The following is a 23,719-nucleotide window of genomic DNA, read 5'->3' as shown; positions in this document are numbered from 1 at the left end:
AATTTGCTAAAACTGAGCTTAGTAGCTAAGTCTTCCATTTTTACGAAAAAGAAAGCAAGACAATACATAAGATCGTTGTGTCATAAAAAGACTGTATAAATAAATGGTTTGCTATCCATCTTGACAATTTAAGTTACCGTAAACTGGACAGGTGGGCTCAATCCGCTTAAGACCTTAATGATAAAATACGCGGCCTTAATATTTTTAACATTTATAAATATTATTTTTTGAGTTAACAGAATTTTAACGTATGCATTTTTGCGGTTAAATATCATATTGTGTATTTATCTAAACATTAAATATTATGATAGAGATAGAGATCCATTCTTTAAGAATTAGATATTAAATTATAGTTATGAAGTATACAGTATAATTTAAAGTTTTCGATTTATTTAAATCGACAGGCAAATCCAATACAATGTCAATAGTATGCAGAAACAAGTATTAATAAAATAGACAGATATCGAGGTGCGTGTCGTTTTTATATAAAGCATCAGAAAATTATCAAAACGCAAACAAACGAATATATCTAGAAAGTTACAGATATGAGTCGGTTATTATTTGTTGTAACATTATTCGCTTTGGTGGAATTGTCAAAAGGTCAAGTTGGTAAGTATTTTAATTTTTCTTTTATTAGGGACTTTTCTCATTTTAATATTTCTTTAGGACATTATACAAAAGAATCTTTGTGTTTTTATTTTAATTAGATAACTTTTTATCAGAGTCCTAATTACGTGTTTGTAATCAAATATCGGCCATCGTATGGTACGATACCCATATACAGCTATAACGGTCCGTACATGACTTAAAACTATAAAATGATGTGTATTTCAGTCCCATTGCTTCAGACAAAACACAGGATGTACTCTAACACCACAGACTGTACTTTTTAGCGAAGGGTTTGGCGCCAGGAAACATATTTAACTCCGCCACATTCTGACCAATTCCGGACCCATTAATTCAGTGGTTGTAGTTTGTTGCTGAATATCATATTTTTTGTTTGTTTATTATTTTGTTCAAAAATAAGGCAGATGGTTTTCTTATTTGTAATGTTTTGTCTCTGATTGAAATTAATGTCATTGGCAATCGTGCTATATATAATTTTACATAAATAAATAAACTTATATGTTGCCCTCCAATGAGACTATATTTAAATTTTAAATGTCCATTGTGGAAAAATGTTCTTCTGACATTGAGTTCGTAAAGTATTAAGTATTAAGCACGGCTGAAAATTAAGTTTAACTTTTATAAAAAGGTATGATTTTAAGAGATATGTGGTTAAAAAAAAGGTTAATCGTATAACGATTTGAATTGGTAGTATGACACCCAATAAGCTGCTTTTGAGAAATTGCCTGGTACTTATTCTTTTATTATTATCATTACTAGCCAAATTGATTTTTCATGTTTCGAATCCATAACATTATTTCAGTCAATGGAAACTGGGGTACGTGGTCTGCTTACGGGTCATGTTCAGTGACATGTGGTAATGGACAAAACACCCGGACAAGACAATGTGACAACCCGGCTGCATCTGGTGGTGGAACGGACTGTGCTGGTGACGATTCAGAAACTAACAGTTGCTGGACCTCAACTTGTTATCCCAATCAACTTGGAAACTTAGATAAGGTTAAATTTTGAATTGATAATACAAATATTTTTGTTTATTTGTGTTATTTGTATCTTATATACTTATGAATACACAAATCATAACGGAGCTATGAGATGTATTTTTTTTAAATGGAGACTTATTCTCACAAACTACGTTAGTAATACTTATATCTGACAATCAATCAGAAGTGTGACAGATTGATCCTTAATATGTAAAATCAAGCATTTTCTTTTCAACTACATCTTTCATGTTATAATGGTAGTGCTTAGATTTCAAAGACCGAAATAAGTGATAGTGCGTCACCTCTACAGCGGCTTCCATTTCATGATTTTCATGATTAAACAAATCGATGCGTACATTCGGGAGACACTTTTTTTCGCCTGATTAACGTATATGAAGATTATTCTAAACCATTTTGGAAATAACATTAAATGTACAGTTTAAAAAATTAAAATTTTTTTGAACTTTTATAGAATTGTGGTGCCGATAACTATGGATGCGTATCCGGTTTAGTGACTTGTGTAACCAGTGCAAAAAGGTGTGATGGAGCAGTTGATTGTTCCGACGGCAGTGACGAAGATCTAACACATGCTGGTTGTGTAACAACATGTTCAGGAGCAGGTAAGTGACAAATTTCCTAACAATGTGTACATATATAGCAGTCAGTGTCAGATACACTAGTGCTCTTATGCGACACTTAGCGTAAAAAATAAATATATCACTTTATAATGCTGGTGCGTCCGATGAGCCTTTCTTGATTTACCTCCATCAGAAACGCCAAAATAAATTAAATTAAAGCAAAGGATATAAAAAAACTACCCATTTTCAGTAACTGTTGTATAAGAGAGATGAAAGTTACCAATGGAGCATTCAAATTTATTGGTCGAAAATAATGATGAAACGTTGGACTATTACAATATATACATAACAAATAACAAAGTATACATATTTAAGCTTTACTTGTTTGAATTCATGTTTAATAGTGTAGTACAAAAAAATTATGCCTATTTTCAACATCATGTTTTGTAATAACCTTCATCATGTTCATCTCATGCCATAATCCATTACCAGTATAAAGTTGATGGCAATGTGCATATATTCAGGAGAATGTTTGTCTTTTAGAATAAAAAATTTTGAGAAAAAAGTTTTGATATAATGAATACATTTTCGTTTTGTTTCAGATTCTATGACGATGTCAGTAATGCTTGTAGCATCCATGTGGATATTTATGAAAATATTTAAGCAGTAAAAGGAGGCATGAAACTAACACTATCAATTCGAACTAATTATCTGATGAACATGTTACAATTTCAAATTTGTATTTAACTGATTATGTATAATTTCTCTTTAAATTGTTTTATTTCATTAAATTGTCCGTGATTTATCTTTAATTCTTTAATATCTATTTAGCAGACTTTATAAACGACAGTGTGATGAAAAACAGTAATAACAAATCTGTTCCTGTGTTTTTTTTAAGTTCATGTCTCTACGGTGATTCTTTTGTCAGCAATACTTATTTATACCATGTAAATGCCAGTCCATATACTTTCTTTCTGATTACTTTAGCTGTATTTGGCAAAACTTTTAGGAATTTTGGTCCTCAATGCTCTTCAACTTCGTACTTCGTTTGGCCTTTTTTTAAAACGTTTTTGGAATCGAGCGTCACTGATGAGTCTTTTGTAGACGAAACGCGCGTCTGGCTTATATACTAAATTTAGTCCTGGTATCTATGATGAGTTTATTTACAACCACTGGGTCGATGCCACTGCCGATTTCCCCGAGGGTATCACAAGCCCAGTAGTCAACACTTTTTGTGCTGAAATGAATTTTCATTGATATGGTTAATTTTTTGAAATACTAAGGCTTTTCTACCTCAGGCATAGAGTACCTTAGCTGTATTTGGCAAAACTTTTAGGAATTTTGGTCCTCAATGCTCTTCAATTTTGTGCTTTATTCGGCCTTTATTTAAATTTTTTTTTAAAAACTTTTTTGGAATCGTGCGTCACTGATGAGTCTTTTGTAGACGAAACGCGCGTCTGGCGTATATACTAAATTTAGTCCTGATATCTATGATGAGCTGATTTCCATTACTAGTAATATATTTATAGATTTATACGTTTTGTAACTTACAAAACCCAGCAAGTTATTGGCAGTATGTAATATGGATGGATTAGTGTTGGCCCCATGATTTTTGTCTATTTCTTTATTGTTTGATAAAAATAGATATAGGAAGATGTGGTGTGAGTGCCAATGAGACAACTCTCCATACAAATAACAATTTAAAAAGTAAACCATTATAGGTTAAAGTACGGCCTTCAACACGGAGCTTTGGCTCACACCGAACAACAAGCTATAAAGGGCCCCAAAATTACTAGTGTAAAACCATTCAAACGGGAAAACCAACGGTCTAATCTATATAAACAAAACGAGAAACGAGAAACACGTATATATTACATAAACAAACGACAACTACTGTACATCATAAACATATTTTAGGCCAACTGCATCTTTTTCACACTAAATGTGTCTTCAGACATCGTGCGTAAACTTTCATGGACTCTTCTATACAGGAACATCATTATTTCAATTCAATCTTTACACTGGACACTGTAGGTGGATTAACCTCGACAACTGGAGTATCATCACTACAAAGTTTCTGCAAAATTTTAACTTGAATATCAGAATTATGGTCAACATTTACTGGAATATCAGAATAATGGTCAACATTTACTGGAATATCAGAATAATGGTCAACATTTACTGGAATATCAGAATAATGGTCAACATTTACTGGAATATCAGAATAATGGTCAACATTTACTGGAATATCAGAATTATGGTTAACATTTACCTTAGTGTTTTAAATCACTGCTTGAAATAATCAATTGCACTGTGTGAATTCATTGTCCTTTTAAATGTCGATGTTTCCCTTTTTCCGTAAAAATATCTTTACAATAACACAATTACAAACACAGTTCTATTTTAATATTCTTGCCAACGTTTGAAGATACATAAAATAACACCCTTACAACCTCATTCCCATTTTAATGTTCATGTACGTCTTTATAAACATTATAAATAAGACAAATCTTTTTTATTTTTAAAAATTTACCTGTGATAATATAAACGTCAGAAAACATTTGTCACTTTTTGTGACGTTGATCGATTCATGTGACGCGCAGATTATATTTCGTTTGTGATGTCCTGATGGGCTGTCATTGAAGGTGTCCGTTGTAATTTTGCGTTTTACATGTTGTAACGTACTATCATAATTATGATTTATGTCTGTGTTTCTCTGTGCTGGGAGTTCTTGCATTTGTTTGTATTGTATTCCTATCACATAGTGCACATTTTAGCAGTATTTGTTAACATTGCTAGATAAGCAGAAGGTTTGGCTAGCCATAAAACCATGTTCAACACTATAATTTGTCTTAAAATATCCTATACCAAGTTCATAGTCAGTTTCAAGGTATGTTTTGGCTTTTACATTTGTTGTAATTCAGTTTTTCTGTTTCCGCTGTATTCCTCAGTTTAAGTTTGTTACATGGAGTTTTTTTGCTTAATCGAGTATGTACTTTTCGATAGCAGTAAACTACTGTTGACTTTAATTATGAACGATATTTTTTAATATTCTAAATTACGGATTAAAAAAAATTAACAAAAAAAAAACGATCTCCGAAGGAAAATTTAAATCGGAAAGTCCCTGATCAAAACGACAAACGAATTAAAAGCATCTGTACATTCCTTACTTGGAACATGCATTGACTTATGTAGAAAATGATGGACTAAACCGAAAATAAACTGACCACAGTACACAAAACACAACATAGAAAACTAAAGACTGAACAACACGATCCCTCCAACGGTTTGAGGTGATCTAAGGTGCTACGGATGGATTAGCATATCCTACAACACCTATGACATCTGAAGTGGTATTCTTACAAAATATGCTGATAATTTATATATAGCTTAAGTTACTTCGAATCAACAATTATCGAATTAGTAATAAGGCTCCTTACGTCTTCTATATCTAATGTGATTTGACGTATACAGTATAGTTATCTATGTGTTTAACTTATCTGAAGAGACATCTCCCTTATGTACGAACTCTTTATGTCTTTTGCATATTCAATAGTTAAATTACTCTTCCCCGGTGCACTTGGGTCAATGTCAAATTAACATTAGTATTATTATATAAGGACATGTACAACACTTGTTTTGATGTGTTTATCGTTTTCACATGTCTTTTGTCTAGAGTGTATATATTAGTGTTTTGCAAATGTTTTAAATTGCCTTTGTGAACACTTTGGATTGAGGGAAATATATGGCAACAAGAAAATCTGATAATGATTTAAACAGAAAATACCTAGGCCACCAAACGCCAGTTTATCAGTAAAACATTATAAACAAAATATTCATTCTGTTCTGAAGCCCAATATCGTCAACCTGCATAACTTGTTTGTCGTGTTTAAAGGCTATCGGATATCATAGTTGGCTTTTGATTCTATGACTTTGGGCTTTCCTTATATTGGTAAATAAAAAAATAACAAAAACATTACAAAGTTTTGTTTTCATACCACGGTGTGAAACTTTTCGATGGCATGATTATGAGTTTAAACACCTCGATATCAAACTTAATTGTGCTTATGTCTACCAAGTTAAAAAAAAATCCCATCTCTGAATCTTTATACTTGGATGTTTTGAATTTGAACTCTCATCCTTCCTAACAACACTTTCTTACGTAAAACAATATCTTACGACTGAAGTTACTTGCAGTCATTTTCCGTATAGTGTCTTCCTGTTTTATTCTATAAAATCATGCTCAATAGTAGGTTAAAAGCGAATAAAGGAGTTGAAAGACGATGTTGTGATTCAGAAGAATAAGTTTATTTTATAAATTATAACAATCACCAAGAAGATCAGGATATGAAGATATCTGTTCATCAATTTTAAGCGTCTAGTAAATATATATTTAATATGCAGCACCTGTAAATAGAAAGGATTTGTCTATGGCAATCTTAAGCAACAGGGAAAAAAATGAAAACAATACGTTTTAATTTCTTGCGTCCGAAGTGCTTTTCTGGATTTACCTTTATCGGGAACGCTTAAAGGCAAACACTCTTCAAAATCCCGTTTAAGCTACATGTACCAACAATTATTGTAACAAGCAATATTTGAAATGTTTTAATATTATATAATAAGATCATATTCACCTTATTGATTTAAAAAAAATGTACAAAATACTAAATTATTAATACCTCATCTAGGTGAAGAGTTGAGATTTATAGGAGCTTTCTTATAGAACATTCTAGTTCTGATCTATATCCCTTAATACATAATGCGTTAATAAGACAATAACAATCAAAACCAAGACGTAAGCAAAGACTCATAAAACCAAAAGACATTTACATCAACAGTTACAAATAATAAATAAGAAACAACACGAACTCCACTAAAACCGGGAGTGAAATCAGGTGTTCCGGAAGGGTAAGTATTTCCTACCCCGTATTCGGCGTCCGTCGTGTTATTTATTTGTTCAGTTCGGTAATGATGGAAGGTTATTATGACTGAGGAAGAATATCAGATAAGATTTCTGACACACTTTTTATAATGGACAATCAGCTCATGATGGCGACCGTAAAATATCTTGAGTGATGACCTTAATTTGATTGATTCATAGCCCTGTCTTAGCAACTTTTGAGGAAGCAGTATTCCTCGTTCAACAAAATCAACTTCCTTAGCTAGATCTAGAGTAACGTATCAATTGAGACACATATACTCCATATGCTGGTGCCACTGGAATGTTGCTACACAGACATGGAAAGTTGACTATAGGAAAATTAAAATCATCGTGTTTGTCTCAAATTTTGGTATTTAACCTACCATCAGTAGTCATTTCGAGAAAAAGGTCTAAATATGAAGCAGATTTATCTGTGTCGGTAGTATCTTTAATTTTAATAGATAAAATATTTAAGTTCTCTTGTATATATTAAATTAAAAGTGATATCAATAGTAAACAACTAAAAATATTAAGTTTAAATATTTGATAATCACAGGTTCATATTCATACCTTTTCCAATTGCCCCACTACTTAATCCAGCTCTTAAATTTCCTTGAAGGGAACCTGTAAAATGCAAATGTATTTACTCTATAACAACCAGCAGAAGGAAACACCCAAACAAAACACATTAATCAAAAGAAGAGGTGTTAAAGAAAAAAAACCCAATCATAGATATCATCAGATTTACAGAATGCATAAATGTCTAAATCAGAATGATGATTTTCTCTGCTGATTTTTTATCCTGGTTTCGCTGAATGAATCTTTAATATATTTTTCAGATATATGCTAATACTTTCCAAAATGTCGAAGAACATATCTTATGCAGGACATATATTATAAATCTTAATAAAAGTATGTTTTTGTCACAAACGTATCTTGAAAACTTATATGTCATAGATATTTTTTTGGTTTTATTTGGAGGGACATGCATGGATGCTTTAACAACCACATTATGTGCGCTATAATTCAGGTATCATTAAACAGTATTGGTTGATATCGTTTGCTTCATTGTTTTATGTTTCATTGCAGTACAGCAAATCTTGACATTTACAATACATCAAATATGTAAAAAAAAACAAGTATGGCAGAACATAAATTCGAATAGATATTTCTTTATTAAGATTACAGATTTGAATCGATTTCTAACAAAACATGTTAGAATATTTTCTTGAATAGCGTTTAATTTCTAATTGTGTAAATCCTATAATATATTTTGACTATTGACTATAATTTTCTATATTTACCTGAGAGACTAGAACTGCCAAATCCACTAGCTCTACCAGCAAACCCACTGCCGAATCCACCAGATATTCCACCACCTAAACTTCCTGTTAATCCTCCCACACCAAGACCTCCAAACCCTCCTAACTGTCCGGCAATTCCACCACCCAATTGACCAGTGAATCCAGAACCAAGACCTCCAAACCCTCCTAACTGTCCGGCAATTCCACCACCCAATTGACCAGTGAATCCAGAACCAAGACCTCCAAACCCTCCTAACTGTCCGGCAATTCCACCACCCAATTGACCAGTGAATCTAGAACCAAGAACACCGACTAATCCTCTAGGCATCCAACCACCTTGGATAGCATTGTAGCAAACTTTTTCAAGAGCGGATACATAGTATATCAATCTGAGGTATGCATTGATACTGAGTGTGATTGATTGACTAGCACCACTTCCGGTCAGAGTAGCGGATATTCCAGTACCACCAATAAGTTCAACACCAACGTTTCTTCTTGCTAGACTAGCGGCTACAATATTAATATCATATAGTGTATTAGATTACAGTCTGTAAAATATTCATAAAATAATGTCATATAAGTTTATTTGATGCGATTGCGCATAACTAATAAAGATATATATATATATTAATCTTTAATAGATATTACTTCCCCGATAATACCATCAGATGAATAGTCAGTGCTTTGGCTGCCTTGACATAATCTATAACACACTTTCTTTTATTATCCACGTACAAATTGATAAATTATAAAGATAGTTAGGTTTTAATTACCTTGAGCAAAGTTGACGTTAGGTGTAATTTGGTTTTAATTTTAGGTCATATTTATCAAATACCTATTCTCGTGGATTTCAAATATTTTGTTTTGTTTTGAAAGTTACTGGTGTCAGTTTATAAAGAACAGCGCATTGGACTTTTTAAATTAAATAGTTTTTTACTTTTTGTTTTGAGACTAGAACTGAAATTATTGCGTGCACTTATATTATTGCGATTAAGTATAGACAAAAATACGAGTATTAGACTAGGATTGTCAGTTTTCTCCGGGCAACTCCGGCTTCCTCCTCCGATAACAACTAACTGCCACGAAATAGCAAAAAGCGGTTCTGAAAAGGGGCGTTTAAACATAAAAAATTCAAATCAAATCAAATTTACAGAATCAACCTGTTGTTTTTCAATTATGAAAAAAGTGTAACAAACCTCCTCCGCTGCCACCAAATACACCACTGGCATGAGTAAGAGAAATTGCAAGCAACAGAGCAAAACATGTTATACAACTATTCATCATCATGCCTAAAATAAATAAAGAAATATTGCAGTTTGAAAAAATCTGAACTGTAAAGTTTAAACACATCGACATTTTTTAAAAAGTCGATCATTTACCATAAATTCCATTATATTTGGGGTCATTGGTGCTATATCTTAGTCTTTTTCACGTATTTATTCTAACGTTCACGCCAGTCTTTCTCAAGGCTCACTATATACTACAAATGTTATTACCCTAAAAAATAAATCTTAATTGGTTTTGCAATAAGGTTTTTAACATAAATTGAATAACTGCAAGAATTTTTCTGCTGTCGATTTGATGCAGACCCATATGCAAACTAAGGAATATCTAATTCAAGATCCTTCCACAGTCACAGCAAATGAGCTCTCACCTTTTATACTTGAATTAGCAAATTAAAAGGAGAAAATTGAGACATCATAATAATGTAGAATTTCTTTTGATTTTATATGAATACATGTATGGAAATAATGTTAATATTTTTTTTATCAAACCAAAAAATTGCTTTTCGTATATTTCAAATAAAATCCACAATTAGAAGTTAATGTTTGAACGTAAAAAGTGCGTTTTTGGAATAATAATTTTTTTTTATATAATTATGTTTCCTGAAATGAAGTTGTATCACAATGTACATTATAATCATGTATAAACCATGAAATTTACTCCAAATAATTCTGTTCTTTATTCCTAAGAAAATGATTGAAATTGGTACACTTTTGATTTTAAATTTTAGAAAAAGCTCTTATGTGCACTAACAAATAAAATAATATTTTTACAAAACTTCATACCTGTATTTCCTTCGGTGTCTGTGGAACTTTTAGATGCTTGCAACCAGTTCCTTTGTTCATCAATTTTATACCATTGCGCGTACGTGCTTGCTATTTTTAATCACTGTCACTAACAGTTACATTAACACTAACAAGGAATTGTAAACGTCGTATGTTACATGCATTTGAACCACATTATTAATTTTACATCTGCGTAAGAGTTTATTTTATTGACAAATATTAAAATTTTTGCTTTATTTGACGATTTTAACATGTATTATTACAAATTTTAACATTCAATATCCTATGTAATGGTTATATAAACATATAATTGTGGCTTCTCGGAAACGGAATGTGCATCTGGAATACCCTACTTTAGGCTAGCTCGAGACCACATGTAAATTGCACAATCAAAGGACATACCTAAGAACAAAGGATGTAAACAACTATAGGGCACTGTACGACATTCAACAATGAACAAAAACTATACCGTAAATAGAGCTTTGATATGTTTAACGAAGAACATAAATACAGATAGAACTTGCTCTTAAAAAGACAAAGACGGCATTATACTTATCGGATATGTTCCTTCCGTCGTAACTACAATCCCCTCCCTTTTTTATGAATGCGACCAACCTAATTGAACTAATTACTGGGTTTGTAATAACATGCGCAACAAGACGGGTGCCACATGTGGAGTAGGATCTGCTTACCATTCGCAATAATCCCCTGTTTTTGGTGGGGTTCTTGTTGCTTAATCTTTAGTTTTTTTATGTTGTGTTGTTGTTAGCCTGTTTGTCTTTTTTTTTTAGCCTAAGCGTTGTCAGTTTATTTTCGATCTATGAGTTTGCCGTCCCTCTAGTGTCTTTCGCTCCTCTTTTATTGATGTTCAAACAATGTTATATATGAAGCAGAATATTTTGATCCTTCGTAATATCTTTGCTGTCCAGTTACTATGAGTAGGGCTTGTATTTTGCAATTTCTTTTTTCAGTGAAAATTCATCGTAACGTCATGTACTGAAAAGGACGTCATCTATGTAATCATTCATCAATAGACCGACAATAGTTGTTTTAAATCCGTGCCTGGAAGTCACATCAGTGATAAGGAAGCCATTTGTATATGCGATTACTACGCGTTCGTGAATTGAAGCCTTCGTCCCGCTGGTTTTTGTAATAGAAATTGACAAAAAAATACCGCCATTTTTTACTTCTTCAATTTCTTGACATGGTAGGTAGTGTCTATATTATTTTTGACTACCTTAGGTTATAACGGTATAATGTTTTGCTGAGAATTGAAAGTGACTTGCGGAAATTTTTTATTCTTGTAAGATTTCTAGTGCATTCTATAAAGTCTGCGTTCTCATGTTTGGTAACTAGGAGGATATAAATACAATTTCAGATTGAGTGGTTTCTTCGTCTAATTAAAGGTTGTAACTGTCAGTTTTTCTATTATAGTATGTGTTTAAAGATATACGCGCTTTGTTTTTGTGATCTAAATTTTAAATGCTCTCGAATCTCATGTCATGCTGGTTTAGTTTGTTTTAATAGTTGTCAGCTGTTACTATTAATACGTGCTCGTTTAAACCGTGTCATGTTTTAGATATACCCAATTTGTTTTTGTTTAGCTGCTGTTGTTCAAATGATTTGTCCTGCTGATCATCAGAGGATGGAAACTCTGCTTAGTATTGCTTTTGCTGCTGCTTTTAACAACTTTTACTGGTATTTTGTTTATTTTGTCAGTAAGAAAATAAATATAATGATTTGAAGTGCTCGATAAAATGATAAGCTTCAGGGGAGGTAAATCGTAAAGGACGTAATAATACATTAGGTATTATAAAATTGGAATTTACTAATATAAAAGTCGTATCATTAACTTCGAATATTTTATTGGTAAAAGAATATATATGAACTTCATCTTCATGTTCCGGCTTGAATCATTTCAGACGTTCATGCACTTTGATATATCGTTTTTCAACGGCATATTGTAAACCAACTTTTTCTCCGGATACTTTTTTTCGCGTTGATGCTTTACTAGTCCTTTACGAGGCGATATAATGTTGCTATTGTCAAATAGTTTCATGTAGCTATAGTTAAATCAGGAATATTCAAGTTTAACATATTTTTGACGATTTATATTCGCGTTAATTTTCTACTCGCAAATCGTGAAAAACTATCGATGGCAAAAAATAAGTTGGTTTGCAGTATTTGCACGATTCCATGAGATCATAATCTTCATTGTTCCAAATGCGTCTTCCAGTGGTTAAGATTTTTCTATGAACTGAATATATTAAAATCAGATTGAGAAAAATTCTACTTATTAATAATAACCACTCTTTATAGTCATGCTACAGAGCACATATCTGGAATTGCTGCCGTCAGGAACGCTCAAAGCCGTTAAGTAAATGCCAAGGAAGTGGAAGAACCGAAACAGGCGACGAGCGTTATGACAAAAAATGACTTAAACAATAGTTATATCAATATAAGTAATGTTTTCACTGGATCAACAAACCAGTAGTCAGAACTTGGGTGTTGACATGTATATCAATTAAATGGTCATTTTTATAAATTCACTGTATGAAAAATTATGAATTATTAAAAATACTAAGGATTTTCTTACCCCAGGCATAGATTACCTTCGCCGTATTTGGCACAACGTTTTGGGGTCCTCAATGATCTTCAACTTTATATTTGTTTGGCTTTCTAACTGTTTTTTTTATCTGAGCGTCTCTGATGAGTTATATGTAGACGAAACGATCGTCTGGCTTATTAAATTATAAACCTGGTACCTTTGATGACTATATTCCCTCAATTAGAACGCCGAAAATTAGAAAGCCTGCCAAAAAAGGACATAAAACAATAGCTATATCTATCAAATGTCAATTATGCTGCAATAAAACTAAACCAATATATGTAAGTATTGTGCTTTTCTAATGTTCTTTCGTTTTCTTTAAAAAAAAACCAACCATTTAGATGTTGATTTATTATCAGGAATACATATGTCATATCATGGCGACGTCTATATTTTGCGAGGTACTATAAATAAGTAATTAAAGTTTGCTTTGTGAGCTTTATTTATCCTGCTTCGTTAACATCGTGTCGTTCCATAATCGTTCACCCTCTTTATCGAGTTTCTCACGCTTGGCTATCTTTTTTAGTACCTTTCTAACATTATTTAAGATACTTTTGACTGCTCCCGATATTTTATTAGTTGCTCATACCTTATCTCAATATTTTCCGAGATGCTCTTAACTGCTTAAGATTCTCCCGAGCTGATCAAGATTATTTCGATATAATCTAAAATGCTCGAAGCTTCCCCTGAATATTTTCGGATTGATGAAATTAGTGGAATATAAATAAACAATTGTCAATTGCAGATTGTGCTACAAGATTTACTCCCACCCATAAAAGTAAACAACAGCAAACATATAGGAGGACATTTAGTGATATTTAAACTAATTTAAATTCAATGGCATGTTACTCGTACAAATACTTGAATTTCAAAGTATACATTTTACACCTTCGAACAATCACGTTCTGCAATGGTGAATAATTATGTAGTCTAAGTAGGCGTGATAACTATATATCCACTAAATGGCACACCGCTGTAAGTTCAAGCTCTGTCCTTATATGCCAAGGGTGTATAAGAGGTGCCGGATCCCAATTCCTAGATAGCGAAGATGCACGTATACTTGACGACAAAGAAGGGACGCATCCTGCATATTTTTAAAGAAACTGGTTGTATCTTAATTTTGACCGAAAATGATATAACATGCAGACCTTTAAATTATTATCTTACAGATAGAGAAATTAAAAAAGCTCGCAAAAGATATGGACCATAAACAAAATTAGCTAAATTTAAATAAAAAAAATTATGGGATATTTGGCAACCTTATAATGCAAGATTTCCAAGAAGACACCTGGAAGTAAAAACAAACACTGCTATGCAATAAATAGAATAACTACACACCATTATGATGATATAAACTATAAGACTCCAGAAAAACAATCTCTGAAGGAATACTTGATTCATGTGGACGGTATTGGTTAGGTAAGTGAGATAGAGAGGAACAGAAAAAAATTGGCATTGGTAGAATATTATAGAAAACCAAGTCGGGATCCTGTAATTCAGCGGTTGTAGTTTGCTTTGCTATACATATTTTTGGTTTTCGTTTATTGAATACAAATCAGGCTGTTTGGTTTTTTGTTTGAATTCTTTAAATTTATTATTTCGGAACCTTCATAGCCTACTATACGGTATCGGTTTTTTCATCGTTGTAGGCTATAATACAGTAACCTATAGTTACATGTATTGAAATGTACGTCATTTGATCTATGGTAAAGAGTTATCCGATCATTAATCCTAACGACATTCATTTACTCTGAAGATTATGGCCCATGTGATACACAAGTTCAACAATACAAACCCCAAAAGTATACTATTTTATAATGCAAATTTAATTTAGACAAAGTTATATAATTCAATAATGAATGAACAACAAGTTTTCTTGTTTAACATTCATTTGGAAGTTAATCACAAAAAATACTTCTTAATAATTTCCTTACAATGTAATTTTTTTCTGAATTCTGAATAAAGATAACGCATTGTGACAGGTCAACAAATAACGGTTTTAGAAAATGGCATACGGCTGAAAAATGTATATACTTATATGTATGAATTATTCGATGTGATTTGCAGTATAAGTCACAGTTTAACATCATTTTAATTATCTATTGAGACTCCTCCTTAAGGCAACAACTCTTTATGCTTTCTGTTATAAATGCAAAATACACTTCATTGAATTGGTGAACTTGGGTCAATGTCATCATAATATTTCTTTTATTATAAGATAATGTGTACATAATTTGTTGAACAAGTTTTTCTTTTGTACCTGTCATTAATCTAGATTATATAATTCACTGATTTGCGAATGTTTCTGATGGGCGTTCGAATACTTGAGACTAAGTGTGTTGATGATAATGAAAAGCGCTTTGAACGCAACGAATTTATCATATCAAATGATATTTCCTTTTCTCATATTCCTATCATTAATTCATTATGAAGTTTGGTTTTTACAGTTTCTTTGGTTGAGAGTTACCTGAAATAGGCTGGTTAGTTCTTGTTAGTTTTTCTTCTGAATTGACTGATTCATACAAATACCCACAATCAACTCTAGGATTCTAGAGTTTGTCCGTACACAAACTGCTAAGCAATAAATAGAGTAACTGCACAACTATAACTGTTCAGAAAAACAATAACTGACACTGCAATGATTGATTTTTGACGGATACACGACTATGTAAAAGGTGTCCTTTTTTGTAAGTGAGATATGATAAGAACAGGAATCTAGCACTGGTGAAATATTATAGTCCGGATCCTGTAATTCAGCTATTGTAGTTTGTTTTGGTATTAATAGTATTTTGTTTTCCTTTACCGAATATAAACCATATCGTGAGTTTTCTCGTTTGAATTGTTTTACATTTGTCATTTTGTAACCTCTATAGCCTACTATACAGTATCGCTTGCTCATTGTTTAAGGTTATACAGATATCTTTAGCTGTTGACTTGCACGTCATTTGGTATACGATGGATAATTGTACTATTATTAATTTAATCACATAGTCTTAAACTCATTTGAAATGATTTAGCAAAATCACCTGTCTTATGAAACTTTCTGATATTTTATTGAATGAACTCAATTCATAAAGTGTTAAGATTATGGTCTGTATCTTGTTTTAAAGGCACAATAGGATCGACAAAACAAACACTAAAAATATGCTATTCTATTAAGTCAAATAAACCAATATTGAATAAAATAAAACACTATATTCTTGTTTTACTTCCACGTAGGACTTCACCGAAATTATACTTGCGATTTCATCAACTGAAACATCTTTTAGCGATAAAGAAACTTAACCATTCATCATCTTGAACAAAAAATTAAGAATTGTGTGATTTATATTTTTGCAACCAGTGATCACACGACAGAAACAACTAAACTTCAACTACTTATTCATGCCTGAGCATGAGGAACATATTCAACAGTGGTATAATTTCGCAAAACAGATATATATATACATATTTCGGAAATTTTAGTGTGAAATGAAAGCATGTAGACTTGAGATCACTACTGAAAAGATGTTGAATTTGAAAAGTTGAATTAAAATAAATAAGTACATGCCTGTTCCTATAATCCGTTATATTTGTTTTTTTGTACTTCTGCAATTCCCGAAACCAGTGCGCTCTTTTATGAAATGTAGAGTGTGTTATTTTTTATTACTGAAATTAATAAAGAAAGCAACGGAACATACCTACAATTTTTAAATTTTTCCGTCTGAGATTAAAACATTTTTTAAAGAAACTAATGTTTCAACTCCCTATGGCTAAGTTGTTCGTTGATATTTTTAGGAATTAATTTTATTTCTATAATGGTCATAAAACTCTTTACGTATACAATACATTGTACTTGTAGTATACTTCAAGGTTAAATATGTTTTTAATTATCTTTTGAGACTTTCCCCAAGGCAACAACTATTTAATATCAGTCCGCTATATAAACGATCTGCACTCCATTAGTGCACTTGGGTCAATGTCATCATAATGTTAGTTTTATTATGAAATAATGTGTACAGAACATGTTTACATATGTTTTCCTTTTGTACCTGTCTTTCGCTTACATTTTATACATTATTGTTATGCGAATATTTCTCATGCCAAGTGTTATATTTAATTTTATAATCCTTTCCTAAATTGATTATAGATTTATTTCTCAGTAAAAAGTATACGAAGAAAGGTATGTGGGACGTACTTTGATAAGGCTGAGAACCAACAACTTAAATAACCGGAATACTATAAGAGGGCAACATATGTCACCACAAAAGTTATAAACAGTTTGAACAGAAGAGACAAAAGCGATCAAACATCAATTTCTTCAAATCGCTCAAAACATATTAACATTAAACATGTGCATCCTGTATTGGATCCATTAAATATAAAACACCTTATCGCTAATTCCGGCTGACCCGGCCGCTTGAACTTTTGACGCATACAACAATCACTTTTCCATTGTGGCGTCAGATATTTTGTTTTGTGACGTAAAAAAATTACGGGAACCTGTGTGATATCTAGTAATGGCGGACAAATAGCGATAAGGTGTATATTGTCATCCTATTTCATTTCCGGTGTCGCGCATTATACACCATATGTTTTGTTACTTTTCATTATATGCCATATGTTTTTGTTGTTTTTCATTATATGGCGCATGGCGTGTTAAAGAAATTATACGTCCTCGACCTTAAATTATTTGGCATAGAGTGTTCAGGATGAAATGAAATCTATAAAGCGATACAAACATCTATTAGTAAAAGTTATTAGTTTTTATTTTTATTAACAATTTGTGAGACTTTCTTTAAAAAGATATGCTAATTGGTTGAAACACATGAATGTTACTCGTTTGTGCTTTATGTTAGGCCCACTAAAATAGTTCCACCTCAGTTTCTTTATACACCATTTGCATCATACGAGTTTGACTGTCACTCTGATATATTTCGCCCCTCTTTTGTAGTCATATTCTTTAATACGAAACCTACATATATAGTTATCAAATGTACCAGGATTATAATTTAGTACGCCAGACGCGCGTTTCGTCTACATAAGACTCATCAGTGACGCTCATTTCAAAATATCTTATAAAAAACATCTTACGACTTTCCATAGAGTGTGTGCGTACGCGTTCTGAATTATTTCGAACATATTATTTAATAGTAGGCTGCAAGCGAAAGGAGGATATCAAAAAAACAATAATATGATTTAGGAGGAAAACTTTTATTTTTATGATATATAACCATCACCACGTAAGTGTTATGGTATCTGTTCAACAACTTCAGCGTCAAGTAAATATATATATTTAGTAGGCAGCAACTGAAAAAAAGAAATTGATAAATAATGAATATACATGTATAGATCAATAAAGAAAATACCAAGTCACGTTCCCGTTTTAGCAACCGGTAGCAACAAAATAATGCATATATTAAAATTTAGTATAAGAAATCCTCGTATATGTAGATAATCTAAAATGGTTGTACAACAAACTAAATTAGCAAGTATTTTTATAAGTGAAGAGTTGAGGATTGAATAAGCCTTTTAATTGGAAAAGTTTTAATCTGATCTATTTCTTTTAACAATCTTCAACTGCATACTTTATTTGGCCTTTTAAACATTTTTTGATTCGAGCGATACTGATAAGTCTTTTGTAGACAAAACGCGCGTCTGGCGTAAATATTAAATTTTGGTCTATCTATGATATCTATGATGACTTTTTTGCCTTGATTGTAGCCGTTACGGTAAAAAAAGTAAAGTATATTAATAATCACTGGTTATATTCTTACTTTTTCCTGATGTTCTACCACCTAATCCAGCTCTTAAACTTCCTTGAAGGGAACCTGTAAGAAGGGAACAATCAATATAGCGTGAGTTTAATCTAAGTGATTCATCTAAATGTAAACATGTACCATAATTTCTTTATTTAAATGTCCAACTGGTATCTTTCGCCCCCTTATAATTTAGTGTAGCTGTTTTAATAAGTATGTCGAAAAAGGAGTTTGGTATATGTCCGTAAGACTTCTAATCGTCAAATCACAAAAAAAGCAACAACAAAAAGTAAGAAATATTAGATGAAAAATGAATACACACAAAGGAGAGACGAAAGATACCAAAGGTTTACTTATGAACACATTTCTCTATCAGAACAGAATTATAAGTAAATATGCTTGATTAATTCTATTTGCACTTGGTTGATATATTGTAAAATATTTCCAGACATACATTTTTCTCATGAAGTTTAACTTCAGGTACAATATCTAGCGACCTTTGTTTAATTATATTAGATTTGAATTGGTGTTATGCGTATACAATGTAGCTTTATAGAAGTGTTCGGGAATCTTTTGTTTTTGTTTTGTAAGGACAAGAGTGTATTAGAATAAAAGAACTCATATGTATCGAAAATTGATCTAATATAGCAACGGAAAATTAGTTGTTGCGTAGAAAGATCATATTAATCTTTCTCAATGTATTTTTATGTGTCACCAATCTTCATGGAAATCAATATGTCATTGGCATATGTATTGGGTTTTTAGTGGGACATCCACAGTAACATTAACAAATAATTCGTGTGCGCTACAATTCAAAGGAAACGAAACAGTACTCGATGATATCTTACTCCTCATTGTTAAATGTTGAACGTGTTTTCGTGTCTGAAACTTATTATTGGCCATCTTTCATGAAAATTGAAGAAAAGCAACGTCAAACAAATGGTGTTTTTTTTTGTTCATCATGAAATTTACATTTGTATTTATGTCCGTTTGTGCACATTTTCCCTCTTTTCAACTGAAGCCACTTTTATTTTCAATGCAATGAAGTAAATTCTGACATTTAAAAATAGATCAAACACCTCATAAAACGCATCTCCAACTTTTTATTTTTTGTCATTAAGATTTCAGGCTTTTTCTTTTGATAACTTTAAATCTTCTAAAATCAAGTTGAATTCATTTCTTACTGATATTTGCTGGCAATATGTGTGAGCTCACTATCTTTATTTATGTTTTTTTATAAGATGTGTATATTAGAAAAATATTATGACGTGTTCTGAATAACGCCGACGATTCAATATTTACCTGAGAGGCTAGAACTGCCAAATCCACTAGTTCTTCTGGCGAAAGCACTTCCGAATCCACCAGAAATTCGACCGCCTACACTTCCAGTCAATCCCCCGGTCCCTACTCCAAACCTTCTAACCTGTCCGGCAAATCCTCCCCCGAAACGGCCAGCAAATCTACTACCAACACCTCCGAATCCAGTTCTACCACCTGAACCAGTGAATCCACCACCAAATTGACCAGAAAATCCAGAACCAACACCTCCCAATCCAGTTCTACCAGTTAAACCAGAGAATCCACCACCAAATTGACCAGAAAATCCAGAACCAAAACCACCACCTAATCCACCTCCAGTCATACTACCAAATCCCCCGAATCCACCTGTCAGTCCAGCTCTTAAGCTACTAGTGTAATAAGCTTGTTGAAGAGCGGATACATAATACATCAATCGGATGTAAGCACTGTAACTGATGGTAATTGATTGACCGATACCACTTCCAATTACATTTCCACCAAGTCCACCTCTCAATGAGGCAGCGAGTGAACCACTCAGGGCACTGGATATTCCACTTCCACCAAACCCACCTCCCAATGAGGCACCGAGGGCACCACTCAGGGAACTGGATATTCCACTACCGCCAATCCCACCTCCCAATGAGGCACCAAGAGCACCACGAAGAGAACTTGATATTCCACTACTACCAATTCCACCTCCCAATGAAGCACCTAGAGCACCACTCAGAGAACCGGATAATCCACTACCACGAACTCCACCTCCAAGACCAAGACCCAAGTTGCTACCAATTGACCCACTTACAGATGCACCTCCAAAACCAGAGACTGCAATTTTAAAATGTCAAAGGATTTATAAGATTTCATTCTTTCAAGTTTATCTTTTACGAAAACTATCATTAGATCACATATTTTTAAAGACAATTTTCTTAAAAAATACAAATATCAATCAAATATTGTATACTAAATTATGATGTAAATTAAAGGGTCCGATTGTAGATATATTACATGCTGCTTTGGGATCTTAGTCCTCGAAAGTAATCAGTGCTTCAGCAATGACATGATTCCTAACGTATCTGCTAAAACTGTCCATTTATCATTTAAAAATTAATAAGTAATTAAGTTTACCACTCCCTCGGGTAAAATTGAACCCGAGTATGATTTAGCTATTATTTTTAGGTCATAAAGGTTTTCTTATAACTTTCAAACGTTTGAATTTGAACGTTTTTGGTGAAGATAAAGGTAGAAAAGCGCTTCGGAAGTATATAATTGATAAAGTGTTTAAAAAAAAGTAAGAACAAAGCTTAAGAGCCATCACAATAACATCTGATATAAAGTGCATAAATATACGTGAACATTTTTACCAAAATGTCGTTGCCCTTTGGACATACCCTGTAATTGATAAAGACCAAACATGCAGATAAATTTTATGGCGATGTGTTTTTACGTTAATTTTAGATTAACATCCTTTCACTCGTACTTGGGATAAGCAATTGTTAGTTTACTTTCTAATTTAAGATTTCAGACTTCTGATTTTACAGAATCAACGTGGTGTTTAAAGTTATGAAATAAGTCTAACATACCTCCTCTGCCGCCACCAAATTTACCACTGGCATGAGTAAGAGAACTTGTAAGCAACAGAGCAAAACAGGTTATGCAACTATTCATCATCATGCCTATAATAAAGAAAGATATATTGTAGTTTAAAAAAAAATATGAATTGTAAAGTTTGATCACACATAAATGTTTAGGAAAATTTACCTTAAAATTGATACATTCTATTCTTGGTCAATTTTTGTATAGAAAGGGTATCAAGGCCCTTTTATCGAAGAAAGTTCTTTTGGTAATATAAAACTACAAATGATAAGTTCTTTTACTAGAATTAGTAAATTAAAGGAGAAATGAAATTAACTTGCGAAAGTTTTCATTTAAATAATGATGGGTAATAACTTTAAATTGTATTTCACAAAATCATTTTATCAATGGAAAATTCCAAAAGATGATGTATTCTTGCTGATATTATTGCACCAGAAAATAGATAAATGTAACATTAGTACAATTGTACATTATTCTTTATATTATACATATAAGGAGAGATTACTTTAAAAAAAAAAAAGAAGATGTGGTATGATTGCCTATGAGACAACTCTCCACAAGAGACCAAATGACACACAAATTAACAACTTTAGGTCACTGTACGCCCTTCAAGAATTAGTCAAACCCATACCGCATAGTCATCTATAAAAGGCCCCGTAATGACAATGTAAAACAACTCAAACGGGAAAACTAACGACCTAATGGCTGTTCAAAAAATGAACGAAAAACAAATATGTAACACATAAACAACCACTGAATTACAGGCTTCTGGTTTGGGACAGGCACACACATTCAGAATATAGCGGGGTTAAACATATATACCTTATATACCGTAGTTTCAAATAGTGTACTATTAAAAACTTCTTAATAAAATGTATAAAAATAAAATGAATATAATATTTATATTTTACAACGAATATCCTTTCGTATACTGCAGAAAATGACAACTTCACAGCTTTGTATAGGAAAACTATCGATAAGCTTTTTCATGACTGTAGCAAAAAAATGTAATTATAAGAATTGAATTCTACTTTTTTGTAATGTTCATATGGTTATAAAAGCGTTTTTTGTGGGCACATATTTAGAGAAAGCGCATCATACAAAATAGGCTTCAGTCAACGCTTGTACATCTAAATCAAATAAAAAAGCATTCAACTTTTTTTTAATCAATCACACAAACGGTGACCTTAAGTGTTGTTTATATTTTTGAAAATAGCACTATATTACCTACACTTTGTCAACGAACATCATTTCGTTTACCTTAATACTACCCTGCTATAAAATAAAGAGATGTATTATTGCCAATGAGACAATCGTCTACCAGAATTCAAATGATCTCAAATAAAATGGAAATAAGCAATTATATGTCACCATAAGCTCATCAAATGAGAAAACCGACGACACAGAATGATCAACTATAAAAGGCCAAATGTGAAACAATTCATCCGAAAAACTAATAGATATAGGAGGATGTGGTGTGAGTGCCAATGAGACAACTCTCCATCCGAATAACAATTTAAAAAAGTAAACCATTATAGGTCATTATACGGCCTTCAACACGGAGCCTTGGCTCACACCGAAAAACAAACTATAAAGGGCCCCAGTGTAAAAGCCTTATTTACTAGAATACAAATAACGAAAATACGAATTTTACAAAGCTTAACCAACGACAACCTCTGAATTGCATACTGTTTGGATACGCACACACAGTTGTTTCATTATGCTTAGAAAAATCAAAAGAATAATACTGACAAGATATTTTTTTATACTAAATTTCTTTTAAAATAATGCAAGTTGATGCAATTTTCATGTTGAAGTAAGCTTAAATTTGAAACAGTACGCCCTAAAATTTACAAAATATTTTAACAATAAAACATCATACCTTTATTTTCTTGGTTGACTGGAACTGACAGAAGAAAGTGAGGAGGACCTTGGATATTCTTGTTTATATCAGTGCGCGTACGTGTTATATATTTTTATTCAGGAGCATGAGCTGTCA

At 32.2% G+C, this 23,719-nt stretch overlaps 3 protein-coding genes across 4 annotated transcripts; 1 reads left to right on the top strand and 2 right to left on the bottom strand.

The window, feature by feature from the left end:
• The first annotated feature begins 430 nt into the window (after positions 1–430).
• On the top strand, positions 431–2,995 carry LOC139519583 (netrin receptor UNC5A-like). The gene is made up of 4 exons (XM_071311756.1): positions 431–609; positions 1,430–1,626; positions 2,083–2,230; positions 2,791–2,995. Exons 1-4 carry the CDS (start codon positions 546–548, stop codon positions 2,856–2,858), a joined length of 477 nt encoding a protein of 158 aa, XP_071167857.1. The 5' UTR covers positions 431–545; the 3' UTR covers positions 2,859–2,995.
• Positions 2,996–6,474: 3,479 nt separating this feature from the next.
• On the bottom strand, positions 6,475–10,554 carry LOC139519582 (isoniazid-induced protein IniB-like). The gene is made up of 5 exons (XM_071311755.1): positions 10,483–10,554; positions 9,610–9,702; positions 8,414–8,923; positions 7,680–7,733; positions 6,475–6,595 (listed from the first exon to the last, which is right to left on the bottom strand). Exons 2-5 carry the CDS (start codon positions 9,698–9,700, stop codon positions 6,582–6,584), a joined length of 669 nt encoding a protein of 222 aa, XP_071167856.1. The 5' UTR covers positions 9,701–9,702; positions 10,483–10,554; the 3' UTR covers positions 6,475–6,581.
• A 7,713-nt stretch (positions 10,555–18,267) lies between these two features.
• LOC139519580 (PE-PGRS family protein PE_PGRS47-like) lies at positions 18,268–23,705 on the bottom strand. 2 transcript variants are annotated; one of them, XM_071311749.1, is made up of 6 exons: positions 23,603–23,705; positions 21,708–21,800; positions 20,446–20,952; positions 20,131–20,373; positions 18,847–18,900; positions 18,268–18,379 (listed from the first exon to the last, which is right to left on the bottom strand). In XM_071311749.1, the coding sequence occupies exons 2-6, from the start codon at positions 21,796–21,798 to the stop codon at positions 18,366–18,368; spliced, it is 909 nt and encodes a 302-aa protein (XP_071167850.1). In that variant the 5' UTR covers positions 21,799–21,800; positions 23,603–23,705; the 3' UTR covers positions 18,268–18,365. The 2 variants fall into 2 exon arrangements, with proteins under 2 accessions (XP_071167850.1, XP_071167849.1); XM_071311748.1 differs by having other exon boundaries at positions 20,131–20,952.
• Between the last annotated feature and the right edge of the window lie 14 nt (positions 23,706–23,719).

Source organism: Mytilus edulis, chromosome 4, assembly GCF_963676685.1.
Source record: "Mytilus edulis chromosome 4, xbMytEdul2.2, whole genome shotgun sequence".
NCBI classification, from domain to species: Eukaryota; Metazoa; Mollusca; class Bivalvia; order Mytilida; family Mytilidae; genus Mytilus; species Mytilus edulis.
Note: the sequence above shows the minus strand (reverse complement) of the source record. Positions and strands in the feature narration are given on the sequence as shown.

What these genes read in the sequence shown, in the direction of transcription:
- LOC139519580 (XM_071311748.1), bottom strand. Translation starts at nt 21,798, where the DNA reads ATGATGATGAATAGTTGCATAACCTGTTTTGCTCTGTTGCTTACAAGT. An exon ending in ATTTGGTGGCGGCAGAGGAG is followed by an intron (nt 20,953 to 21,707) that starts GTATGTTAGACT and finishes TTAAAATTGCAG; the next exon opens with TCTCTGGTTTTGGAGGTGCA. An exon ending in TGGCAGTTCTAGCCTCTCAG is followed by an intron (nt 18,901 to 20,130) that starts GTAAATATTGAA and finishes CCCTTCTTACAG; the next exon opens with GTTCCCTTCAAGGAAGTTTA.
- LOC139519582 (XM_071311755.1), bottom strand. Translation starts at nt 9,700, where the DNA reads ATGATGATGAATAGTTGTATAACATGTTTTGCTCTGTTGCTTGCAATT. An exon ending in ATTTGGTGGCAGCGGAGGAG is followed by an intron (nt 8,924 to 9,609) that starts GTTTGTTACACT and finishes TTAATATTGTAG; the next exon opens with CCGCTAGTCTAGCAAGAAGA. An exon ending in TGGCAGTTCTAGTCTCTCAG is followed by an intron (nt 7,734 to 8,413) that starts GTAAATATAGAA and finishes TGCATTTTACAG; the next exon opens with GTTCCCTTCAAGGAAATTTA.
- LOC139519583 (XM_071311756.1), top strand. Translation starts at nt 546, where the DNA reads ATGAGTCGGTTATTATTTGTTGTAACATTATTCGCTTTGGTGGAATTG. An exon ending in ATTGTCAAAAGGTCAAGTTG is followed by an intron (nt 610 to 1,429) that starts GTAAGTATTTTA and finishes ACATTATTTCAG; the next exon opens with TCAATGGAAACTGGGGTACG. An exon ending in AACTTGGAAACTTAGATAAG is followed by an intron (nt 1,627 to 2,082) that starts GTTAAATTTTGA and finishes GAACTTTTATAG; the next exon opens with AATTGTGGTGCCGATAACTA.